At 42.6% G+C, this 22,833-nt stretch overlaps 2 protein-coding genes and 1 non-coding gene across 3 annotated transcripts in view; 2 read left to right on the plus strand and 1 right to left on the minus strand.

The window, feature by feature from the left end:
* The first annotated feature begins 2,331 nt into the window (after positions 1-2,331).
* Positions 2,332-15,930, plus strand: rps27.1 (ribosomal protein S27). The gene is made up of 4 exons (XM_034160886.1): positions 2,332-2,425; positions 2,961-3,069; positions 13,199-13,309; positions 15,726-15,930. Exons 1-4 carry the CDS (start codon positions 2,420-2,422, stop codon positions 15,752-15,754), a joined length of 255 nt encoding a protein of 84 aa, XP_034016777.1. The 5' UTR covers positions 2,332-2,419; the 3' UTR covers positions 15,755-15,930.
* LOC117502526 lies at positions 15,485-15,614 on the plus strand. Its single transcript, XR_004558334.1, has one exon. It is a non-coding gene; the product is annotated as a small nucleolar RNA SNORA35 (small nucleolar RNA).
* The window catches only part of LOC117501919 (small conductance calcium-activated potassium channel protein 1-like), a 63,306-nt gene continuing 56,240 nt past the window's right edge, over positions 15,768-22,833 (minus strand). Inside the window, exons 7-11 of the mRNA XM_034160883.1 lie at positions 17,723-17,864; positions 17,533-17,643; positions 17,286-17,413; positions 16,576-16,645; positions 15,768-16,494 (exon numbers count right to left, since the gene is read on the minus strand). Coding sequence (XP_034016774.1) covers positions 16,267-16,494; positions 16,576-16,645; positions 17,286-17,413; positions 17,533-17,643; positions 17,723-17,864 — 679 coding nt within the window. The 3' untranslated portion in view covers positions 15,768-16,266. The remainder of the gene's footprint in view (positions 16,495-16,575; positions 16,646-17,285; positions 17,414-17,532; positions 17,644-17,722; positions 17,865-22,833) is intronic.

The following is a 22,833-nucleotide window of genomic DNA, read 5'->3' on the forward strand; positions in this document are numbered from 1 at the left end:
CATGACCCAAAACCCTCATGACCACAGGTGAGAGTAGGAACGAAGATTGACCAGTAGATCGAGAGCTTTGCCTTTTGGCTCAACTCCCTTTTCATCACAACAGTATGGTAGAGCGAATGCAATACCGCCCCTGCTGTGCCGATTCACTGGCCAATCTCACACTTCATTGTCCCCTCACTCGTGAACAAAACCCAGAGGTACTTGAACTCCTTCACTTGGGGCAAGAGCTCATTCCCTACCTGGAGTAGGAAATCCACTGGTTTCCTGCTGAGAACCATGGCCTCAGATTTAGAGGTGCTGATCCTCACCCCAGCCACTTCACACTCAGCTGTGAACAGACCCAGTGAGTGCAGGAGCTCACAGACCGATGAAGCCAACAGGACCATATCAACTGCAAAAAGCAGTGATGAGACCCTGAGCCCACCAAACTGGAAACCCTCCTCCCCCCGACTACACTTTGATATCGTGTCCATGAAAATCACAAACAGGATTAGTGACAAAGTGCTGCCCTGGCAGAGGCCAACCCACACCGGAAATGAGTCTGACTTACTGCTGAGCACCCAAACACAGCTCTCGGTTTGTGAGTACAGAGATTGGATGGCCCTGATAAGGGACCCCCTCACCCCGTACTACCTCCCACAGTATATCCTGGGGTACCCGATCATACGCCTTCTCCAAGTCCACAAAACACATGCAGACTGGATGGGCATACTCCCAGACACCCCCCAGGATCCTTGTGAGAGTGAGGAATCGGTTGGTTGTTCCACGACCAGGATTGAACCCGCACTGTTCCTATTCAATCAAAGGTTCGACAATTGACTGAACCCTCCTTTCCAGCACCCTGAAGTAGACTTTACCATGGAGGCTAAGTAGTGTGATGTCCCTGTAATTGTTACACACTCTCTGGTCCCCCTTTTTAAATATGGGGACCACTACCCTTGTTTGCCACTCCTTAGGCAGTGTCTCAGACCTCCACGCAATGTCGACAGACCCTCCATACCCAGAGCCTTCAGCATTTCTGGATGAATCTCATCAACCCCCGGGTCTTGCTACTGCGGAGTTGTTTTAAGTACCTCAGTGACTTCCACCAGGGAAATTGATGATAATCCTCCATCAGCTTCCAACTCTGCCTCTACTATAGAGGGCGCTCCTGTCTGATGCAGGAGTTCCTCAAAGTGTTCCTTCCAGCAGCGGATTACATCCTCAGTAGAGGTCAACAGAGTTCCATCCTTACTGTAGACAGCTTGGATGGTTCCCCGTTTTCCCCTCCTGAGGTGTCTCACGGTCCACCAGAAGCCAGAATTTTGTACATATACAAAAATGTAACATTATGCAGTAATTGCTTCAGGCACATAGTGTGCAGGAGAAAGAGCTCCTAGACAGATCCTTGGTGAACACTGCTTATTGCACTCAACCTTGACGGGTTTATACCATTAAATAGTTGCTGAACAATAATACAAGCGAAGCACTGCATAGCGACGTGAAGTTTGCTCTATGGTAGACAAAGGCACCAACCGGAAATGGCAGAAAACAATCTGGAAATTGCACAAAAAATATCTGTCCAGTGGAGAAAAAGACAATTCAGTGTCGTGGACCAAACGGTCCCCCCTAAAAATCTGTCTGCCCTGCCTTCACTGCGCATGTGTCGTTCGCTGCGGTTCACGGATTAACACCGCGTTTCTGCTTAAAACTGCACTCTAGTCATCACCTATCTCAGCAACAGATATCTGAAGTTTTTGTGTAGCAATCATTTCCACATAAATTCAGCCTTATTTCATCATAAAAGATGGATAAAGCGATCAGCGTGCCACAGCTACACGAGCTGCTAGCTGATGCGTTCACTGCGCGTCGGTCATTTCAAAGCGTCACAGAGTTTCACCAAGTTTCTGCTTAAAACAGCATTGTTTCTGCTTAAAACTGACTTTCGAATGATTTAAGATGTTTTACCTTGTCATCTGATGGTTAATCCGTTAATCCATTTGATTGCTTTGGGTGAAGAGACTCCATCTCAGACGTGCTGCTGTGGTGCAAAATGACACATGCCCAGTGAAGGCAGGTGGTCCGATTTTTATGGGGGGGGGGGGGGGGGACCTTTCGGTCTGTGACACTGGACAACATCGTCGTAAAAAGCCATACAAAACCACAAACTGGAAACGACATTGTGAGATGCTGAAGTGCTTCGCTCGTTCATGTCTATGACATATACGCATTCATAATAGTAAAACTGTTCTGTATGATGATATAGGTATTATATGTGGAAATGTTGCTTTAAAAAAAATAAATTTTTAAATAATAAAAAAAAATTTTTATCAAACGTACACTTTTCGCCATTTCCGGTTCGAGCTGAAAGGGTCTGTCGTTATGAGGATGTTGCTTCCGGTTTTGATTCCTTTTCGGCTGCGGCTTGTTCCTCGCCAACATGCCAGTGAGTATCTGCAGCCCGTTGCAACGGGATGTTTGTAGCGTTTACGTTACGCTGCACAGTCACCAACGACCCCATACTCTTTTAAGAACTGAAGCGGTGTCTGACGTGCGTGTTTGAACGACTTTGGTTGAGTTTTTGTCACATTTTGATACAAAAACCACCACACTTTAGAGCGCATTGTAACCCAAGATGGCGACGCTCACGGCGCAAACATGCTGCTAGCGCATTAGCAGACAAGCTACATAAATTTTTATCCCAGAATACTTCATGTTCTACTCACTGGTTCGTCTTAATGTCATGTTATAATCGCAACTAAATGCATCATTTGGTTGCTAGGTGGCAGATACGCGAGTGTCAAGTTTGTCAACAAAATGCGTAGTTAGCATTAGCTAATAGCATTAGCTAGTCTGTAGGCCACAAACCTGAAAGAGAACAGGTTTTCGTCAGTTTATGTAACAGAATTAGTTTTGGCCATACTGCCCTGACTAATTTTAACCACTGTAGTTTCTGTTAATGTAATTTTTTTTTTCTGTAGCTCGCAAAAGACTTGTTGCACCCATCGCCTGAGGAGGAGAAGAGGAGGCACAAGAAAAAGCGTCTAGTTCAGAGTCCCAACTCTTATTTCATGGATGTGAAATGTCCAGGTACAGTCTACACGTATTTTTCACCCATTTAACCTGTTAGATAACATCACAGCTGAAGCTGCCTACATACTTCATATTTGGTGAGAGATGTTATTAGAACTGAGCGAGTCCAGATTCATTCACATCATTCAACTGGATCCGATTTCTAATCCAGCAGTTAACTGTGGGCTCATTAACCACCATTCTTTGGATCCTACACCTGCTACAAAAGGCGAAATACATATCAAAAGGATAATTCTTCACTTGCCACGCTTTACAGCAAGGAATGTGCCATGTTGTCAGTGATATGTCTGTATAATTTACCCCCATGGTTACAATTTGTCATCCTGTAATTTTAATGATATAGTTGTGTTTACAAATGGGCTGCATGTGGATGGCTCGCATATAGAACAATGAGCATGACAGACGGTGGAATTCAAACCATATGAGGGAAGACTTAATTTAAAAATGAGTTTCCTGTGTGTAGATTTGGACTCATGGCTCACACAAAATGAGGAGGAACACTGAACCTGGTTGAGTGTTAGATTCTCATTGCACAGGCTGACTAAACAGCGTTTATGTCATCGAGTTTTGTAGAGATGAGAAGTGAGATCTGGTTGGAGCCATTGAATGGGCCTGTTTTGAAATAAGTTTTTTTTTTTTTAAGCCTGATGTGGCTGCTCAGTTAATGTAGAGGCTGCACTTTAAGCTCAAATTAAAACTAATTGGATATTCTGCTCTGTCATCTTTTGATTCACCCTGCCCACACCTGCAATATTTTCCAATACAGCTTATCTGGATTCGGTCCATGCACAGGTCGACTCGTAATCCATTATTGCTTACTTTGCATGTCGTGATGATGAAACTCAGCAAAATTACACGAATTGTTATACAGCTTGAAAATGTTTGAACGTACCTCATTCAGATGCCGATTATATACAGGGATGAAAAATGTCCGCTTTTTGGCGGATTTCTGCTTTTTCCCCCCGTCGGGCATCTTGTTGAGCAGCAAGGGACTCTTGATGCAAAGCTTTTGGTTTTTATTTCACATTCTCTATATTTTTCCCTGCTAAACCCTAAAGAGCATATGTCTGTGAGTAATACTTACCTTTTTTATGTTAAGTGACCTGTTATGGTCTTCTGAAAACAGTTAATAGTTGCATTTTCTAACCTTAAAAACGGGAGTGATGCTTATGTGTTAGTATGTCTATGGCATTTTCAATGTTAAAGCATTAAGCTGTCGCCTGTCAGCATGTTTGTGTGCATTTGTTGACGTAAAAGGGTCAGATGCATTACAAATTGTAATTTTTTTTCATTTATTTATATATTGTTTCACAGTGATCCTCACAGTAAGCAAACTTTAAGCAGTAAGTAAACTTACCTGGTGACTCCTGGATGTTTTGCTGTTTAACTATTTATTTGAAGGTTTATTTTGAACATGAGAAAAGAAATAAGTGCAGAGTGATTTGTGATGTTTTGCTTTTTATATATATATATATATATATATATATATATATATATATATACACTGAAATGCTTCTTGATAATTTGGTTTGTATATATTGGTGTGGTTTCCAACTGATTTTTTTCATCTATTATTGCCTCAAGGAATTTATTTTCATTAACCCATTCAATTTACACCCCATCTGTCTGTATTTGTACTTGCTCATTCGTTCTACAATTCCCAAATAACATTAATTTTGTTTTATTTAAGATTAATGACAATTTGTTTCGGTTAAAGCACATTTTCAATTTGTTAATTTCTTCAGAGATTTCCTCTAGAACTGTCTGCCAAGCTAGAAAACTGCTGCATCCTAGTAAGGCAGAATACTACTAGAGAAGTGATTTTGAATTAGGAAATTTGGGTTTTTTTCTCACCAAAATGGATACTGTGCTGCACTCACTGTAATTTATTGTCTAGAATAGCCCCAGATTACATTTCAGATAGGGATGCACTGATCCCGATACCAGTATCAAGTATCAGCTCAATCCCGTATTTGTTTACTTGTGCTTGTAATCATGAAACATCTCCAATACTGACCCAATATCCCTTTACAGCAGCGTAATGTCAACCTCTCATTGTGGGATTTTCACGCACACACTCCGTAATTTCCGGACTGTAAGCTGCTACAATCACATTTTCAATTTGTTAATTTCTTCAGTGATTTCCTCTAGAACTGTCTGCCAAGCTAGAAAACTGCCTGCATCCTAGTAAGGCAGAATACTACTAGAGAAGTGATTTTGAATTAGGAAATTTGGGCTTTTTTTTTTTCTCACCAAAATGGATACTGTGCTGCACTCACTGTAATTTATTGTCTAGAATAGCCCCAGATTACATTTCAGATAGGGATGCACTGATCCCGATACCAGTATCGGGTATCAGCTCAATCCCGTATTCGTTTACTTGTGCTTGTAATCATGAAACATCTCCAATACTGACCCAATATCCCTTTACAGCAGCGTAATGTCAACTTCTCATTGTGGGATTTTCACGCACACATTCCGTAATTTCCGGACTGTAAGCCGCTACTTTTTTCATACGTTTTGAACACTGCGGCTTAAACAATGACGTGGCTAACATGTATTTTTACAGGGTTTCATGTAATTTACTTCTAAGTTGAAATATATCCATCAATGCTGTCCATTATTTGTCTGAAAGCCGCAGCCCTGATGCGAAAATTCACACACAGTAAATAAAAACTCTTACCGTATTTTTTGCACCATAAGGCGCACCGGATTATAAGGCGCGCACTCAATTAGCGGGTACTTAACCCTTACAAAAGGTGCACCGGATTCTAAGGCGCGCGCCTCAATTAGCGGGTACTTAACCCTACAAAAGGCGCACGCTAAAACAGTCTACAAAAAAAAAAAAAAAGGTCACGGAAGCAAAACGGTGAGTTTATTTGAACTTTTTAACAACTCTGAACTACCGGTATTTAACAATATGGTACTCACATTATTTTTTATTATGGTTCTGTCACAAATCCATCGAAGTCTTCATCTTCTGTGTCTGAATTGAACAGCTGGTCTTCTAGCTGTGGCCACCTCGCTTTGTTTCCGTGGAAACTCCGTTTGGTCTTTTTAACTTGGCGCAGTTCATTTTCTTGTTTCCTCTCGCAGCTGCTCTATTCCCATGAACAACCGCGTAACTGATAGCCTGTAGTTTGAATTGTGCCTCGTAAGCATGTCTCTTCGCTGGCGCCATTTTCAGGGGTCCTTAGACAAACAAATGTTGTTTTGCAGGATACCTGTAGTATACGGTAACTACCGGAGGAGTGGCGGAGGTAAGTGTACGTACCACGGACTCACGGACTCTTCTCTGATTGGTTTACCGCTGGCAGCGTACATACTGTACGCTACCAGCGTACGTACTTTACGTATTATGTAATGTTCTCCGATTGGTTTATCACTGCCAGGGTACGTACTATACGCTGCTAGCGTACGTACTTTCCGTATTACGTCCTTCTGTCAGCGGGAAATGGTCCGATATTGCGACGGTCAAAGACAACGTCGGTCGTTTTTACAGATTTTGGAATTCAGTGCGCACATAAGGCGCACCGGATTATAGGGCGCATGGCCGATTTTTGTGGAAATTTAAGGCTTTTAGGTGCGCCTTATGGTGCAGAAAATACAGTACCTGTTTGTGGAATTCATCGTCATACGATTCTGAAGAAAAATAATCGACATAAAGCCGCTTGAGTTTGGAACACAACATCTGAAAATATTTAAATTCTTTGTGTGGCTGAAAAAAGTTCTTCTGTGAGTTCGGCACGTTGCACTACAGTTCCTCCGCCAGAGCTCAGGTCGGGGTTTCAGCAGTGGAGATTGTCCATCAGGTTGGTGAGTTTCAGCCCTTGGTGTGGGTGTTCAGGCCGATGGGAGACCATCTCGGTCCGCTACAGGTGTAATCCGTTTGTGAATCTCTGTAGTGCGGCATTCGGACCCTCTGCTCGCCTCCACGAGCTGCACTAAGCCAAAAGTTGAGTCACTGCCCGCCTCATTCATCAGCAGTTTATTTACCACAGGCAATGGACTATTCTCTCTGAACGTGTGGAAATTATCCCATGATCCACAAAGAAAAAATAAAATAATGTTAAAATTACTCCGTTTTTACCTCTGTGTTGCAGAGATGCCGCGCAACACCGCGTGTGCGCAAGCACTGTGTGCTCATCAATATTACATGTTCCACCTTTGGGAAAAAATATTTACGGTTTGTATTTGTGTATGTTACCTGTACATATTTAATTCAAAGTTTAAAAAATAGTGTGGAGAGTGAAAGGCTGTTTAGCTCAGTGTTACACATTGTAGATGAAAACAGAATCAGACTCACAGCTGGTAACACAGAGAAGCTTCTTTTCATAAAAAAAAAAAAAATCTGCCCTCACATTTTCAAAAAAGGCTTTTAGTCCTCACAGACATTTGATGGACAGTTTGTTCAGTTATTGGTGTTCTATATTTTGTAGTGCTAAAGTCCACAGGTTCCATTTAAATGAGATGTATGGCAGAAACACACAATTTATGTTAAAAGACAATTTGTTGTAGTCAAAAACTGATGTTACATGATTTAATTGAAATGTTTGTAAATAAAAACAAAGCTAATGATATTGGGAGCAGTTATAGTCAAAAAGTAAGGAACAGCTGATGAATAAAACATGTTTTCAAAGTAATCATAAAACTGTAATGGTATTACCTATCGGTGCATCCCTAATTTCAGAGCTTGTAGAATTAAAAATTTTGGGGGGAGCGGGGAGTTTTGGGTTTCAGCCTTATTTTGTTTGACCACTTTCATCCCTCTATATATTAAAAGCATGCATGTGTGTGTGAGTTTATTTACTACGTTCATTGAGTACATAATATAATTGTAAATACGTATAAAATAACATGCATGACACAAGAAAGTGAAAATAATTATTTCCAATGTGGTCTATTTAAAAAATCAGATGACAAAATAGATGTAGTAATAATAAAAGAAAAAAAAATACAATATTAATAATACAGATAATAGTAATACTAATACTACTGCTAATAAAAGTAATGATAAGATTAAGTGTGTATATGATGATGTGAGCTAAACAATTTATAAATACATTAAGACAGTAAATTAGGAGGGTTTCCAGTTTGGTGGGCTCAGGGTCTCATCGTTGCTTTTTGCAGATGATGTGGTCCTATTGGATTCATCAACCCGGTGAACTCCAACACTCACTGGATCGGTTCGCAGCCGAGTGTGAAGCAGCTGGGATGAGGATCAGCGCCTCTAAATCTGAGGCCATGGTTCTCAGCAGGAAACCAATGGATTGCCTACTCTGGGTAGGGAGTACGGCCTTGCCCCAAGTGAAGGAGTTCAAGTACCTTGGGGTCTTGTTCACGAGTGAGGGGACAATGGAGCGTGAGATTAGCCGGAGAATCGGTGCAGCAGGGGCGGTATTGCATTCGCTGTACCGTACTGTTGTGTCGAAAAGGGAGCTGACCCAAAAGGCGAAGCTCTGGATCTACTGGTCAGTCTTCATTCCTGCTCTCACTTATGGTCATACGTGTTGGGTCATCACCGAAAGAACTAGATCGCGGGTACAAGCAGCCGAAATGGGCTTCCTCTGGAGGGTGGCTGGTGTCTCCCTTAGAGATAGGGTGAGAAGTTCAGTCATCCTTGGGGAGCTCGTAGTAGAGTCGCTGCTCCTTCGCGTTGAAAGGAGCAAGCCGAGGTGGTCCGGGCATCTGGTAAGGATGCCTCCTGGGCGCCTCCCAAGGGAGGTGTTCCAGGCATGTCCATCTGAGAGGAGACCCCGGGGAAGGCCCAGGACTACGTAGAGAGATTATATCTCCACACTGGCCTACGAATGCCTCGGGATCCCCCAGTCAGAGGTGGTCAGTGTGGCACAGGAAAGGGAAGTCTGGGGTCCCCTCCTGGAGCTGTTGCCCCCGTGACCCGAACCCAGAAAAGCGGTTGAAGATGAGATAAATTAACATAAAATAATTACATAGATCAAGCGGGTATTGTGTTACTGACTCACTGTCATCCTACATATGGAGAATATCTCTGCTTCCTCTCTGTCTTTTCGGCCATCTTCTCTGCTTAAGATAGTCAAGTCCTACTCCCTCCTCTTGCCAGTTTTGCACCTTATGCTGTGTTTACACATAACGACAGCAAGTCACGACTGCCACGAGGTATACTTTCTTAGCTGCTGATCACGAATGTGATGATTTGAGGCAGAGGCATCAGGTGTCCTCAGGAACTGCTGCAACTTGTTACCACGCGTTACAATTAATGGCACACGTTGCTGAAGAATTATTAGGAACCATTACACACGGTCAAGAATGATGTTGCGCGCGCAGCACATCATTAAGTTCTGTCACGTTGTGAATGAGGCGATTTGTCTCCGCACACACCCCCATATTCATCCAACTGTCAGTTGCTGAACAATTCAGATCGCTCCAGTTTCGTCCTCAAAATCCACAGCAGAAGAACTTTGTGACTGCATGCTTAGTTGGGCTCTGTGCCATGGAGTGGTGCAGAGAGGAGGAGGAGATGGAGAGAGGCAGATGTATGGGTTCACGCGGCTCTTGTCTCACCCGTTTTCCCAAACATCAGGCACAGCAGCAGGTGAAACACCTGCAGGAGCGCGCTGAGGAGCACTGGAACAAGACTTTTAGCCGACTTGGCGTCATTATCCTTCTTCAGCATACTGCAGCAGTGAAACTGAATGCGGTGCAGCAGGGTTATTTGTGCGCACGTCAGAAAAGAATGCTGTCACACTCTATTAAGGATCCCCACTAATCAAAAGAGGGATCAACACGCTCGGTTACGAGCTCCACGACATGAGGCGAAATGAGGGTGGTGTGTGACATTCGTGGAAGATTTTTTTTGACAGCCAAAAACATGCTCCACGAAAATCACAAATATCACGCACCAACATGCATTATTAATAAACCTATTCAGATGTGTTGATGCACGTTAAGAATGTCAGGAATGTGCCAAGAATGACACAAATGACATTCGTAACCTGTCTTGCCTATGTGTAAACGCAGCATTCGGAGGTCTCTTAAGGCCGTAGGTGCTTTGCAGACAACTTTTATCTTACCATGGGAAAAATTCTAAAAAATATCTAAGATTTTGAGGTTTTCTAAGATTTTTCTTAGAATAATGTCACTAGGAGCTAATTTTAGCCTTAAGCTGCTTCGTGGATACAGGCCCTGTCTGCTTTGAGACTTGGAAGGATTTGAATCTGTAAAATGCCGCATGCACATAAAAACACCTGTTGAATCCTTTTTCTTATAGAAGTAAGTCAAGTTAGTCATTTTCAGGTGAAGATGAAATACTGATAAATTGTTGCTGTATTCTGAGCCACAGCAGGCTTTGGACAGATTTTTGTGTTCCTGCCTTAATGATTGTTAAACACAGTGTGTTAATAAACATGTGCAACTGTGTAAAGTCTTTTATTCATGAAATTATTCATCCAGGTTGTAACTTTCAAGGAGCAGATTTGGAAATGAAACTATTCTTGCTCACAAGAAGCTAATTATTAAAGGTGTTATGTAGTGCAAAGTGTCTTTAGCTGCCTTTTTATATTTTCATGTTTGAGGTTAACATCGCCAAAATCCAACAATTCTGATATTCTTCTGCTATAAATATTATTTAGGCCTGACACAGCTTGTTTGAGAGTTCTCTGACAACAGGAATACACCCAAATGCTTCAATTTGACCTCAGATTAATTAAAGGGAACCACTGCGTGCGTGTGCGCACACACACACACACAAAATACACTTTGCTGTAGGGCTGCAGCTATCAAATATTTTTGTAATTGAGTATTGTTTTGATTATTTTATTGATTAATCGAGCAATCTGATAAAAAGTACTAATATCCATTCGCCCCATTAAGATATCCCATAATCCCTTGCGTGCCAGAGCATTGCTGCAGTCTAAACAACCTGGAGAATCCACATGACGACAATTGCAAATGAACAATATATGATCAAAATGTAATTTTTTTTATGCTTTTCATCATGTTATTTTGAGACTGCACGCATGAGACCCTGAAAAGTTGCTAAAACAAATATTCCAAATAATTTTTATGAGATTTTTCGGGATTTGAAACCTCAATAGGGTGAACAGTGGCAGGGCTCTCCCTAAGCAATGGTACAGTATCTCTGCCGTCATTGAGATTTTTAAGTTTAGGATGTTACCTCTTTGTTTTCCCGGTGTCGCTGACCGAACGGTCTCCTCTAAAAATCGGTTCACTCTGCCTTTACTGCACATGCATCATTAGCAGTGGTTCACAGTTTGTCACCTGGTTTCTGCTTCAAACTGTACTCCAGTCAGCATCTATTTCAGCGACAGATATCAAGCTTTTGTATAACAATTACGAGGTCTATTAGAAAACTAACTGGCAGTTTTATTAAAAAAAAAAACTATATGGATTTGAATCACGTGCGATTACACCAGACATGCTTGAACCCTCGTGCGCATGCATGAGTTTTTTCACGCGTGTCGGTGACGTCATTCGCCTGTGGGCAGGCTTTGAGTGAGCACTGGTCCAGCCCTCTCGGCTGAAATCCTTTGTCTGAGATGCTGCTGGAGACGGCGCGCGTTGCTTTATCAAAATTTTTTCAGGACCTGTGAGGGATATCCGAGTGGACACTATTCGAGAAATTCAGCTGGTTTTTGGTGAAAAGTTTAACGGCTGAAGAGAGATTGTGGAGTTTCTTTCACTTTAAGGACAGCTCACAAAGCGGATCGGCGCGGCGCGGTTGGAGGTGGTGTCCGTCTGGCTGTTTCGAGCTGCAAACATTCTAATTTAAGGCTCTGTTCACCCAGGTCGTCGTCAGAGAACAGAGAAGTTTCAGAAGAAGTCGGCATGAGGAGTTTATGCGGACATTCCACTGTTAAAGGAGATTTTGTAATGAAAGAACGTGCGGGCAAATTCGCCGAGTCGGTTTCGTGACGACGACGCAAATCCGTCTGCGCCGCAACAGGAAAAACACCTCCGTGTTGAAAACCATTTGTAAAATTCAGGCGGCTTTTGATGGCTTTCAACAAGTGAGTATCTGAGAAATTGTTTAACAGCTCAGCATGTTCCAACTTGTCCGTTAAGCTTTCCAATGGAGGTGTTTTTCCTGTCGCGACCCCCGCGGTCGGGTCCGGCCCGAAAATGCCCGCACGTTCTTTCATTACAAAATCTCCTTTAACAGTGGAATGTCCACATAAACTCCTCATGCCGACCTCTTCTGAAACTTCTCTGTTCTCTGACGACAACCTGGGTGAACAGAGCCTGAAATGTGGACGTTTTCAGCTTGAAACAGTGAGAGAAGGCCGCCTCGGAGCGCAGATCGCCGGTCAGGCGCCGTGGGCCATCCTTAAAGCGACACTAACAGACCAAAATCTCTCATCAGCCGTTAAAATTTTCACCGAAAACCAGCTGACTTTATCGAATGGTGTCCACTCAGTTGTGCCTTACAGTTGTTGAAAAAATTTTTTATCAAACAAAGCAGCAGTGTCTGAGCCATTCCTAAACAATGAAAAAAACGACGAGAGGGTGGGCCACTCCTCCCACAGGCCAATGACGTAACCTACAGGCGTGAAAAAACTCTTGCATGCCCACGAGGGTTCAAGCATGTCTGATGTAATCACACGTGATTCAAATCCATATGGTTTTTGAAAAAAATAATAAGGTCGGATACTTTTCTAACAGACCTCGTATTTCCACATAAATTCAGTATTATTTCATCATAAAAGACGGAGGAAACGATCAGAACACGGCAGTAACAGGAGCTGCTAGGTGCTGCATTCACTGCGCCTCCGTAATTTCAAAGCGTCATCAATTATCGCCTTATTTTTGCTTAAAATGGCCTTGTTTCTGCTTAAAACTGACTTTAGAATGATTTAAGAGGTTTTTCTTTGTTATCCGATGGTTAATAATCCCATTAATCCATTTGATCTCAGACGAGCTGTTGAGCTCCGAAATGACAGTGCAGTAGAGGCAGGGCAGACCAGTTTTTAGGGGGACCGTTCGGGCTGCGACGCCGGCACCAAATTAAAGGATAAAACATATATACAAATTAGTCACAGATGCTCAACTGTGATTATCTGCATTGATGTTTAAAATAATTGATCAGTTTTCTCGTGGACCATCAGTTGTGACTGTTGTCTCCTTTCAGGATGCTACAAGATCACGACGGTGTTCAGCCACGCTCAGACTGTCGTGCTGTGTGTTGGCTGTTCCACAGTCCTGTGTCAGCCCACTGGAGGCAAAGCACGTCTCACAGAGGGTCAGTATTCACACGCACAATCACGCGTCCCATTTTAATTTTTTTTTTTTGAAAACTCCACAGATGGATTTGAAATGCATGTTTTTTTTAAACATAAACAATTTTTTTTTGCATTAGCCATTGCACAGATTTGTGAAAAATAAATAAATAAGATCTAGCTATCAAACATTCTGCAGCCACTGAACTAATCTTGCCTACTTGAGGTGCCACGATTAGTCAACCAGTCACGATTACGTCAACTATCAAAATAATCAGCGACTAATTTATTAATCGTCATTATTTATTTTTTAAGCTTTGTTTTTCTCTCAAAGCTGCTGCTGTACTTTCCACTGCTTTTCTGTCCTTGATGCAAATGCGCAGTAATGGTAATCTGGGTCAGACATGATGTCACCGGTAAAGCTCTGCCCAAACAGTATTATGTCTAGCCGGCAGTGGAGCTCAAATGTTTGGCAGCATTTTAACCAAATTAAAGATAAAAATGTGTAATGCTAAATGTGCAAGGCAGAACTCACCTTCCACAGCAGTTCAGTAAGGAAACGCGTTGTGGCTGATTCACATGCTGATAAAGAGGGACAGTCGTCTCTGGAAGCTAATTGGCTAGTTATCTGCTGTAAAAGTTAACATTAACAATGACACATTCATTAGCCTGAGTACACGTTGTGTTTTTTGTAACATTATAACAGTGATGTCATGTTTGAATAGGAAATGTGATAGCAATAATGTTTCATAACGCTATGTTACAGTGCTAAAAATACGTTACTCCAGTGGATGACTTTGTTGCCAAGCTAACAACATGCACACCTCGGCAAGCAAATATCCTGACTGAAGCAATCTTAAACATGTTGGTAACTGACAAGAGACCCCTGTCCATGGTTGGCAATCATTGTTTCAATTGTCTTTATTTTTTAGTTAGCACATACCTTAAACACTTCAAGCTTGAAGCCAATTATGGTTATATAAGAGCTGGTGTGTTAAGCTGCAATTTACAAGAAGTAATTGCAAAAATAATCGGTGACTAGTCGATTATTAAACAAATCATTTTTGGCGGCCCTAATGTCCACTGAGTGCTTCCATCAAGGAAATTAACCAAATCCAAGCATGAAATAATTATTTTTAGTTATTGAATTTAAGAAGGTTGCTCTATCTACATCCTGTAAAAAAACAAACTGTGTTTTAAAGTGCAGTTGTGAAGCCATGACAAACTGTCATGTGACAAAAAAATTCAACTTGTGTATTTTCTTTCTATTGTCTATAGTGACATAATGTACACTGCACAAAAAAACATATTTGAGTTCTTCAGACATCTCGTCTTGATTGATGTTTCCATGGAGGTGCAGGATTTGCCCGTGTGGTGAAAAATGAGCCCACGATGAATTAAAGATGTGACAGGTGCAACAAAGCAGAAAGAATCTGCTTCAGGTTCAGAAGGTTTGTTTTTGCTAAAAAAAAAAAAAATTGGATCTGTTCCTGTGTCAGGTTGGTCCAGTTGTAGTTGTGATGAGACGGTTATGTCTCAGCAAGGAAGTCACAGTTTTACACATGGTTTATTTTATTATTATAAGACTTTAGTTGGTGTATAGGCTTAAATGTGGCGGCCCTGAACGGCGTTATCAGTGAATCCCTGACTACCATCTATCTTTTCTCCATAAAATGCCTCATTTAGAATGTTTCTTTGCAGCTTACTTGCTGACAGCACAGCTTTTTCAGTGGCTGCACAGTTTCAGTTTTACCGTTTTAGGCAGTTTGTGAACAGTAATAAAATATTAAACACATGGTGCAGGCAGTCATGAAACTGTTATTTAATACTGAATGAGGTCACTAGAAAAGCTTCCAGATTATTCTAATACAGCAGTGCGTCGTGATATCGTGGAAATTTGATCGTGGAGTCTTTATAGGTGATCTCCCGGGAGTTTTTAAACCAGTGAAAATCCAGTAAACCGTTAAATCCAGGTACTTGATGATATTTGATACTATAATCCTGTAAATCCAGTATCGCTATAAAGCAGTGCTACTCATTGATCACTAACAGCCTCTAGCGCCATTAAAGGGATGGGAATCTTAACAGGACAACCACTCTGGAGTCAGCTCATCAATCCTCCTGTAAAATATCTGCACCAAGTTGTCCACTTTTGTCATTTTTACAAATGAATCAAGGTTTTTTTTTTTTTTTTTCTTCCGCACTGTCAAGTGATTGGGCTTCCTCCATAATGAAGCTCCAGTCTCATTCCGGTGCCAGATCGACCTCAGTTTGCAGAAGGGCTGAGTTAGACTGCTGGCTCCTCCCTTTCGAAGGCTGAGAACAAACAGAATCTTACTGCGTGTTGGGGACACATGACGCCACCGTGCTGAGCACTGTGCAGTGTTAATCTCTTCTCGTCTGTCAGTGTCATGAACCTGATGACTTTTTTCTTTCCAGGCTGCTCTTTCAGGAGGAAGCAGCACTAGCTGTCCTCACTGATGGAGAGGAGGGGAAGGACGGTTGATATCGGCAGCGGAAAGCTCAGCAGTCTGATCTGTGACGAGACGTGAAGACTGATTTCTCATAATGAGATCACATGTTGCTGTAACTCCACCCTCCAAACCCGTCTCTCTCAATAAATGGTTTTGGTTGTAAGAATGAATTGAGTTCAGTGTTTTTTAATCTGTGAGGATATTAAATCCCAAAGAAGTCACGTTTGTGTTATTAGAAATGACTTCACAACGCTGTAAGATTGAACGTTTATTACAATATATTTAAATTTCCTTCTAGAAAGTTGCTCAGTGATTGGAGGACTGAAAGTTGTCCCCAAACATGATCCGGTTTTATTAAAGTCATCAGGCTTATTTTACTGTCAGTGTCTCCAGGTGTCACTCCAGGAAAGACGCACTAAGAATTAGCACCGTGGACTACCCTACAGTTTGGTGTTCCGGCTTCTCTGCTACAGAAAAATGTTGTCAAATGGACTCCTCCTTTCTCTCTACCTATCACCTCCCCTCCCGCCTGCAGTCTCTGTCTTCTCCCTCTCCCTGAGGAGGTGCCGTATGGAGGAGTTCTGTGTGGACAGAGTGTTGGACAGGAGGGGCATCAGGCTCCTGAAGCCTTCCCTCAGCTCCTCCACGTGCTTCTCCAGGCTGTGGATGTGCGAGTCCAACTCTCCCCTGCAGCCCTGCACCTCCGCCAGCACGTCGTACATCAGGCTCTGCATCTGTGGCGGTGACACAGAAATCACGGGGAGGTGACGCCGCTGTCACGTTGGTACAGGTGCGCTCCGATCTGAGGAACTCACCTTGCAAAAATCAACGAGCGTGTTGCCCTGATCGGCCAGTATCTTCTTCTCCATCTTCACTTGGTGCAGCCTGGAAGTGAAATGTCCTTTTAGGCATCGCAGGAGGTTAATAGGTTTTAATAAACATTCAAGATGTGGAGAGGAAGTAAAGAAGTTAATGTATTTCTCTGAGGTTTCCTGGACATTTGGCTGAAGTGTAAAAACTTTTACTCAAAGATGGTGCGCTCCACCGCTGTTGAGTAAAGCAGGCGGGCCTTAGAGGGTCCTGGTGAAACCCAATCATACTCATCTGAAATGTCCTCATTGAGGATGTTCATTTCAAATTTAGAGGAAATGATGCACTTTATTTTCTTGTGCCCTTGAATAAATGTAATTATATCTAGCCGGGGGAAAAATTCCATTAACAATGTTCAAGAGAGTGGTTGGTCCTTACAGGATCTTAAGTCATTCATACATTTATAACGTTCTCACAGAGGATGTAAAGATAAAATATGGAAAATACATAGATTACAATTCCATATCTTCTTGCAGGTGTTAAAGCTGGCAAGGGATGAACGGATAAAAATAGGTAAAATGTGATTAAATTACACCATTGTGTGTGTTCTCCAGTAAAGTTGTGACTTCTGAGCCACCTTTTGGGGGGGGCTGCACGCTGATGTAAAACACAAGCTTGTGTAATAAATGAGAAGAAAAAGCTGCAGGTATCGTACCGGTGGATGGCCAGCAGCAGTTTCCTCTGGTGGATCCGCATTTGGCTGTAATCTCGTTCTCGTGACAGTTTGGTGTGTTTGTAGATGAGCCAAGTCTCCCTCAGCACGTTTGCTGCTGCGATTTTTATCTGTTGACAGAATACCAGCAGAGTTTATACAAAGAAATCTGTAAAAGTTAATGATACTCAACTTTCACCTTATACTGATTACAAAACAGCATCAAGACTTAAATTAGATTTGGCTTTACCCTCTTGCTGATGTGAGAATCCATCATAAAGTTGTGAACATGTTTCTCGGCTCTGGTCAACTCCAGTTTTCGGGCGACCACTGCCACCACCAGCACGGTGCAGCCCGCCCCCTTAAACCAGACACAGGTCACTGATCTCAACCACATTTGACCTTTATAGTCCGACGTTCGGTGTCATCCATAAATTTACCATAATCCCGGTGAGGAGGCAGATGCTCCGACCACAGTAGGTGTGAGGAACCACGTCTCCATAACCAATGGACAAGAAGGTCACAGACACCATCCACAAGGCCTCCATGTAGTTACTGCTCAGGTCTCTGTAGTTGTGGTGTCTGCACAGTTTAAAAAAAGTTATATTTTGGTATTGTGCTCTTCAAATAAATAAAATACTAGTATCTCACAAAAATACAGTTTTTTCCCATGATTCTTAAGACGCGTGTACAGACAACAATTTGGATAAGCTCATATCTGGCTCGTGAATTATTTTTATTTATACAGTGAGGAAAATAAGTATTTGAACACCCTGCAATTTTGCAAGTTCTCCCACTTAGAAATCATGGAGGGGTCTGAAATTTTCATCTTAGGTTCATGTCCACTGTAAGACATAATCTAAAAAAAATAAAATCTGGAAATCACAATGTATGATTTTTTTTTTTTAATTGTTTGTTACTGCTGCAAATAAGTATTTGAACACCTGTGAAAATCAATGTTAATATTTGGTACAGTAGCCTTTGTTTGCAATTACAGAGGTCAAATGTTTCCTGTAGTTCTTGACCAGGTTTGCAGACACTGCAGCAAGGATTTTGGTCCATTCCTCCATACAGATCTTCTCTAGATCTTTCAGGTTTGGAGTTTCAGCTCCCTCCAAAGATTTTCTATTGAGTTCTTGTCTGGAGACTGACCTGGCCACTCCAGGACCTTGAAATGCGTCTTACAGAGCCCCTCCTTAGTTGCCCTGGCTGTATGTATGGGGTCATTGTCATGCTGGAATGATTCATTATAAGGACTAGATGTTGTAATCCCTGATGTTTGCACCGCTTTTACTTCAGGACTTCTTGGTGAATGGCTGCCATCAGGCTTTCCCAGCGGGACACATCATCAGTTGTGTGCCTCAGCGTGACAGGGTGTTTCGGCCATTTATCACAAGACACCCTCTGCTTAGGCAGGCCCACCACAGGTTGATCAAGCCCGGGTGTGTGTCCCGCTGTTACATGTTTGCCCTAGCAGCCCAGGTGGGGTCACTCCTTTTCAGCCACAGCCAATGACTCGTTCTCTCTGCAGTGTTGGCCAGCTCCTTGATGGCTTGTCTGTGTTTCTGGCCCCTGATTCCGAGCTCCCTAAGGAGCTTTACAGTTGTTCTGGCTACGAAGCCTCTACACCCCACCTCCACCGGGCGCACCCTTATTTTCCATCCTCTGTCCTCTGCCTCGGCTGCTAAGTTGGAGTAATGCAGCTTCTTACGCTCGTACGCTTCTTCGAAAGCGTCCTCCCATGGAACCATAAGTTCCATGATGTAGGCGAGCCGGCAGGCATTAGACCAAAGGACAAGATCTGGTCGCAAAGTGGTTGTTGAGATCTCCAGGGGGAAAATGAGCTTCTGATCTAGATCAACTCGCATCTGCCAGTCCCTGGCTGCACTCATTGGGGTCAGATCGGGGTTTGAGAGGCTAACTCTTGGTTTGTCCCCGTCCCGGACAAACGATAGAGGTTGTCGGCTCACATCCTGGTTGTTAACAGGTTGGGCGTTGATGGATACCCTTTTGCACTCGATTTTATCGGCTAGAGATCTGAGGACCTGGTTGTGTCTCCACGTATATCTGCCCTGAGTGAGGCTAGTCCTACAGCCAACCAGAATGTGCCTGAGTGTTGCAGGGGTTGTGCACAGGGGGCAAGATGGATCCTTTCCACGCCATAGCTGCAAATTTGTGGAAGACCCAGCCATGATCCATCTTCAATGCTCTTACTGAGGGAAGGAGGTTGTTTGCCAAAATCTCACAATACATGACCCCATCCATCATGTGTTACTAATGTAATCTTTGTGACTGTGGTCCCAGCTCTCTTCAGGTCATTGACCAGGTCCTCCTGTGTAGTTCTGAGCTTTCTCAGAATCATCCTTACCCCACAAAGTGAGATCTTGCATGGAATCCCAGACAGAGGGAGATTGACAGTCATCTTGTGTTTCTTCCACTTTCTAATAAATAATAACAATTGTTGTCTTCTACCAAGCTGCTTGCCTGTTGTCCTGTAGTTCATCCCAGCCTTGTGCAGGTCTACAGTTTTGTCCCTGGTGTCCTCAGACAGCTCTTTGGTCTTGGCTATGGTGGACAAGTTGGAGTGTGATTGATTGATTGTGTGAACAGGTGTCTTTTATACAGGTAACAAGTTCAAACAGGTGCAGTTAATACAGGTAAAGAGTGTAGAATAAGAGGGTTTCTTAAAGAAAAATTAACAGGTCTGTGTGAGCCAGAATTCTTGCTGGTTGGTAGGTGTTCAAATACTTATTTGCAGCAGTAACATAAAAATAAATTATTAAAAAAATCATACATTGTGATTTCCAGAATTTTTTTTTTTTTTTTTTTTTGATTGTCTCTCACAGTGGACATGCACCTAAGATGAAAATTTCAGACCCCTCCATGATTTCTAAGTGGGAGAACTTGCAAAACCACAGGGTGTTCAAATACTTATTTTCCTCACTATATATATATATATATATATATATATCAAATCAAATCAATTTTATTTATATAGCGCCAAATCACAACAAACAGTTGCCCCAAGGCGCTTTATATTGTAAGGCAAAAGCCATACAATAATTACAGAAAAACCCCAACGGTCAAAACAACCCCCTGTGAGCAAGCACTTGGCGACAGTGGGAAGGAAAAAACTCCCTTTTAACAGGATGAAACCTCCAGCAGAACCAGGCTCAGGGAGGGGCAGTCTTCTGCTGGGACTGGTTGGGGCTGAGGGGAGAGAATCAGGAAAAAGACACGCAGAGGAAGAGAGCAGAGATCAGTCACTAATGATTAAATGCAGAGTGGTGCATACAGAGCAAAAACAGAAAGAAACACTCAGTGCATTATGGGAACCCCCCAGCAGTCTAAGTCTATAGCAGCATAACTAAAGGATGGTTCAGGGTCACCTGATCCAGTTCTAACTATAAGCTTTAGCAAAAAGGAACGTTTTAAGCCTAATCTTAAAAGTAGAGAGGGTGTCTGTCTCCCTGATCCGAATTGGGAGCTGGTTCCAGAGGAGAGGAGCCTGAAAGCTGAAGGCTCTGCCTCCCATTCTACTCTTACAAACCCTAGGAACTACAAGTAAGCCTGCAGTCTGAGAGCAAAGTGCTCTGTTGGGGTGATATGGTACTATGAGGTCCCTAAGATAAGATGGGACCTGATTATTCAAAACCTTATAAGTAAGAAGAATTTTAAATTCTATTCTAGAATTAACAGGAAGCCAATGAAGAGAGGCCAGTATGGGTGAAATATGCTCTCTCCTTCTAGTCCCCGTCAGTACTCTAGCTGCAGCATTTTGAATTAACTGAAGGCTTTTCAGGGAAGTTTTAGGACAACCTGATAATAATGAATTACAATAGTCCAGCCTAGAAGAAATAAATGCATGAATTAGTTTTTCAGCATCACTCTGAGACAAGACCTTTCCAATTTTAGAGATATTGCGCAAATGCAAAAAAGCAGTCCTACATATTTGCTTAATATACGCATTGAAGGACATATCCTGATCAAAAATGACTCCAAGATTTCTCACAGTATTACTGGAGGTCAGGGTAATGCCATCCAGAGTAAGGATCTGGTTAGACACCATGTTTCTAAGATTTGTGGGGCCAAGTACAATAACTTCAGTTTTATCTGAATTTAAAAGCAGGAAATTAGAGGTCATCCATGTCTTTATGTCTGCAAGACAATCCTGCAATTTAACTAATTGGTGTGTGTCCTCTGGCTTCATGGATAGATAAAGCTGGGTATCATCTGCGTAACAATGAAAATTTAAGCAATGCTGTCTAATAATACTGCCTAAGGGAAGCATGTATACGAGGTCTGTCAATAAAGTATAGGTCCTTTTTATTTTTTTCAAAAACTATATGGATTTCATTCATATGTTTTTACGTCAGACATGCTTGAACCCTCGTGCGCATGCGTGAGTTTTTCCACGTCTGTCGGTGACGTCATTCGCCTGTGAGCACTCCTTGTGGGAGGAGTCGTCCAGCCCCTCGTCGGAATTCCTTTGTCTGAGAAGTTGCTGAGAGACTGGCGCTTTGTTTGATCAAAATTTTTTCTAAACCTGTGAGACACATCGAAGTGGACACGGTTCGAAAAATTAAGCTGGTTTTCGGTGAACATTTTAACAGCTGATGAGAGATTTTGAGGTGATACTGTCGCTTTAAGGACTTCCCACGGAGCAAGACATCGCGCAGCGCTCTCATGTGCCGTCGTCAGCCTGTTTCAAGCTAAAAACCTCCACATTTCAGGCTCTATTGATCCAGGACATCGTGAGAGAACAGAGAAGTTTCAGAAGAAGACGGTTTCAGCATTTTATCCGGATATTCCACTGTTAAAGGAGTTTTTTTTAATGAAAGACGTGCGGGCGGATTGCAGCGTCGGCTCGCAGCCGCCGCGATGCTCCGCCACAGGAAAAACACCTCCGTTGGAAGCCTTAAGGACAAGTTGGAACATGTCCAGCTGTTAAACAATTTCTCATATACTCACTCCACTGAAAGCCATCAAAAGCCGCCTGGATTTTACAAATGGTTATCAACACGGAGGTGTTTTTCCTGTGCCGCCGCACCGCGCCGGCTGCGTCCCGACATTAAAAAAATCTCCTTTAACTGTGGAATATCCGGATAAAATGCTGAAACCGACTTCTTCTGAAACTTCTCTGTTCTCTCACAACGTCCTGGATCAATAGAGCCTGAAATGTGGATGTTTTCAGCTTGAAACAGGCTGATGACGGCGCCTGAGAGCGCTGCACGACGTCTCACTCCGTGGGAAGTCCTTAAAGCGACAGTATCACCTCAAAATCTCTCATCAGCTGTTAAAATTTTCACCGAAAACCAGCTTAATTTTTCGAACCGTGTCCACTTCGATGTGTCTCACAGGTTTAGAAAAAATTTTGATCAAACAAAGCGCCAGTCTCTCAGCAACTTCTCAGACAAAGGAATTCCGACGAGGGGCTGGACGACTCCTCCCACAAGGAGTGCTCACAGGCGAATGACGTCACCGACAGGCGTGGAAAAACTCACGCATGCGCACGAGGGTTCAAGCATGTCTGACGTAAAAACATATGAAT

This window comes from Thalassophryne amazonica, chromosome 20 (genome assembly GCF_902500255.1).
Source record: "Thalassophryne amazonica chromosome 20, fThaAma1.1, whole genome shotgun sequence".
Lineage (NCBI taxonomy): Eukaryota > Metazoa > Chordata > Actinopteri > Batrachoidiformes > Batrachoididae > Thalassophryne > Thalassophryne amazonica.

What these genes read in the sequence shown, in the direction of transcription:
- rps27.1 (XM_034160886.1), top strand. An exon ending in CATGGATGTGAAATGTCCAG is followed by an intron (nt 3,070 to 13,198) that starts GTACAGTCTACA and finishes GTCTCCTTTCAG; the next exon opens with GATGCTACAAGATCACGACG. An exon ending in CAAAGCACGTCTCACAGAGG is followed by an intron (nt 13,310 to 15,725) that starts GTCAGTATTCAC and finishes TTTTCTTTCCAG; the next exon opens with GCTGCTCTTTCAGGAGGAAG.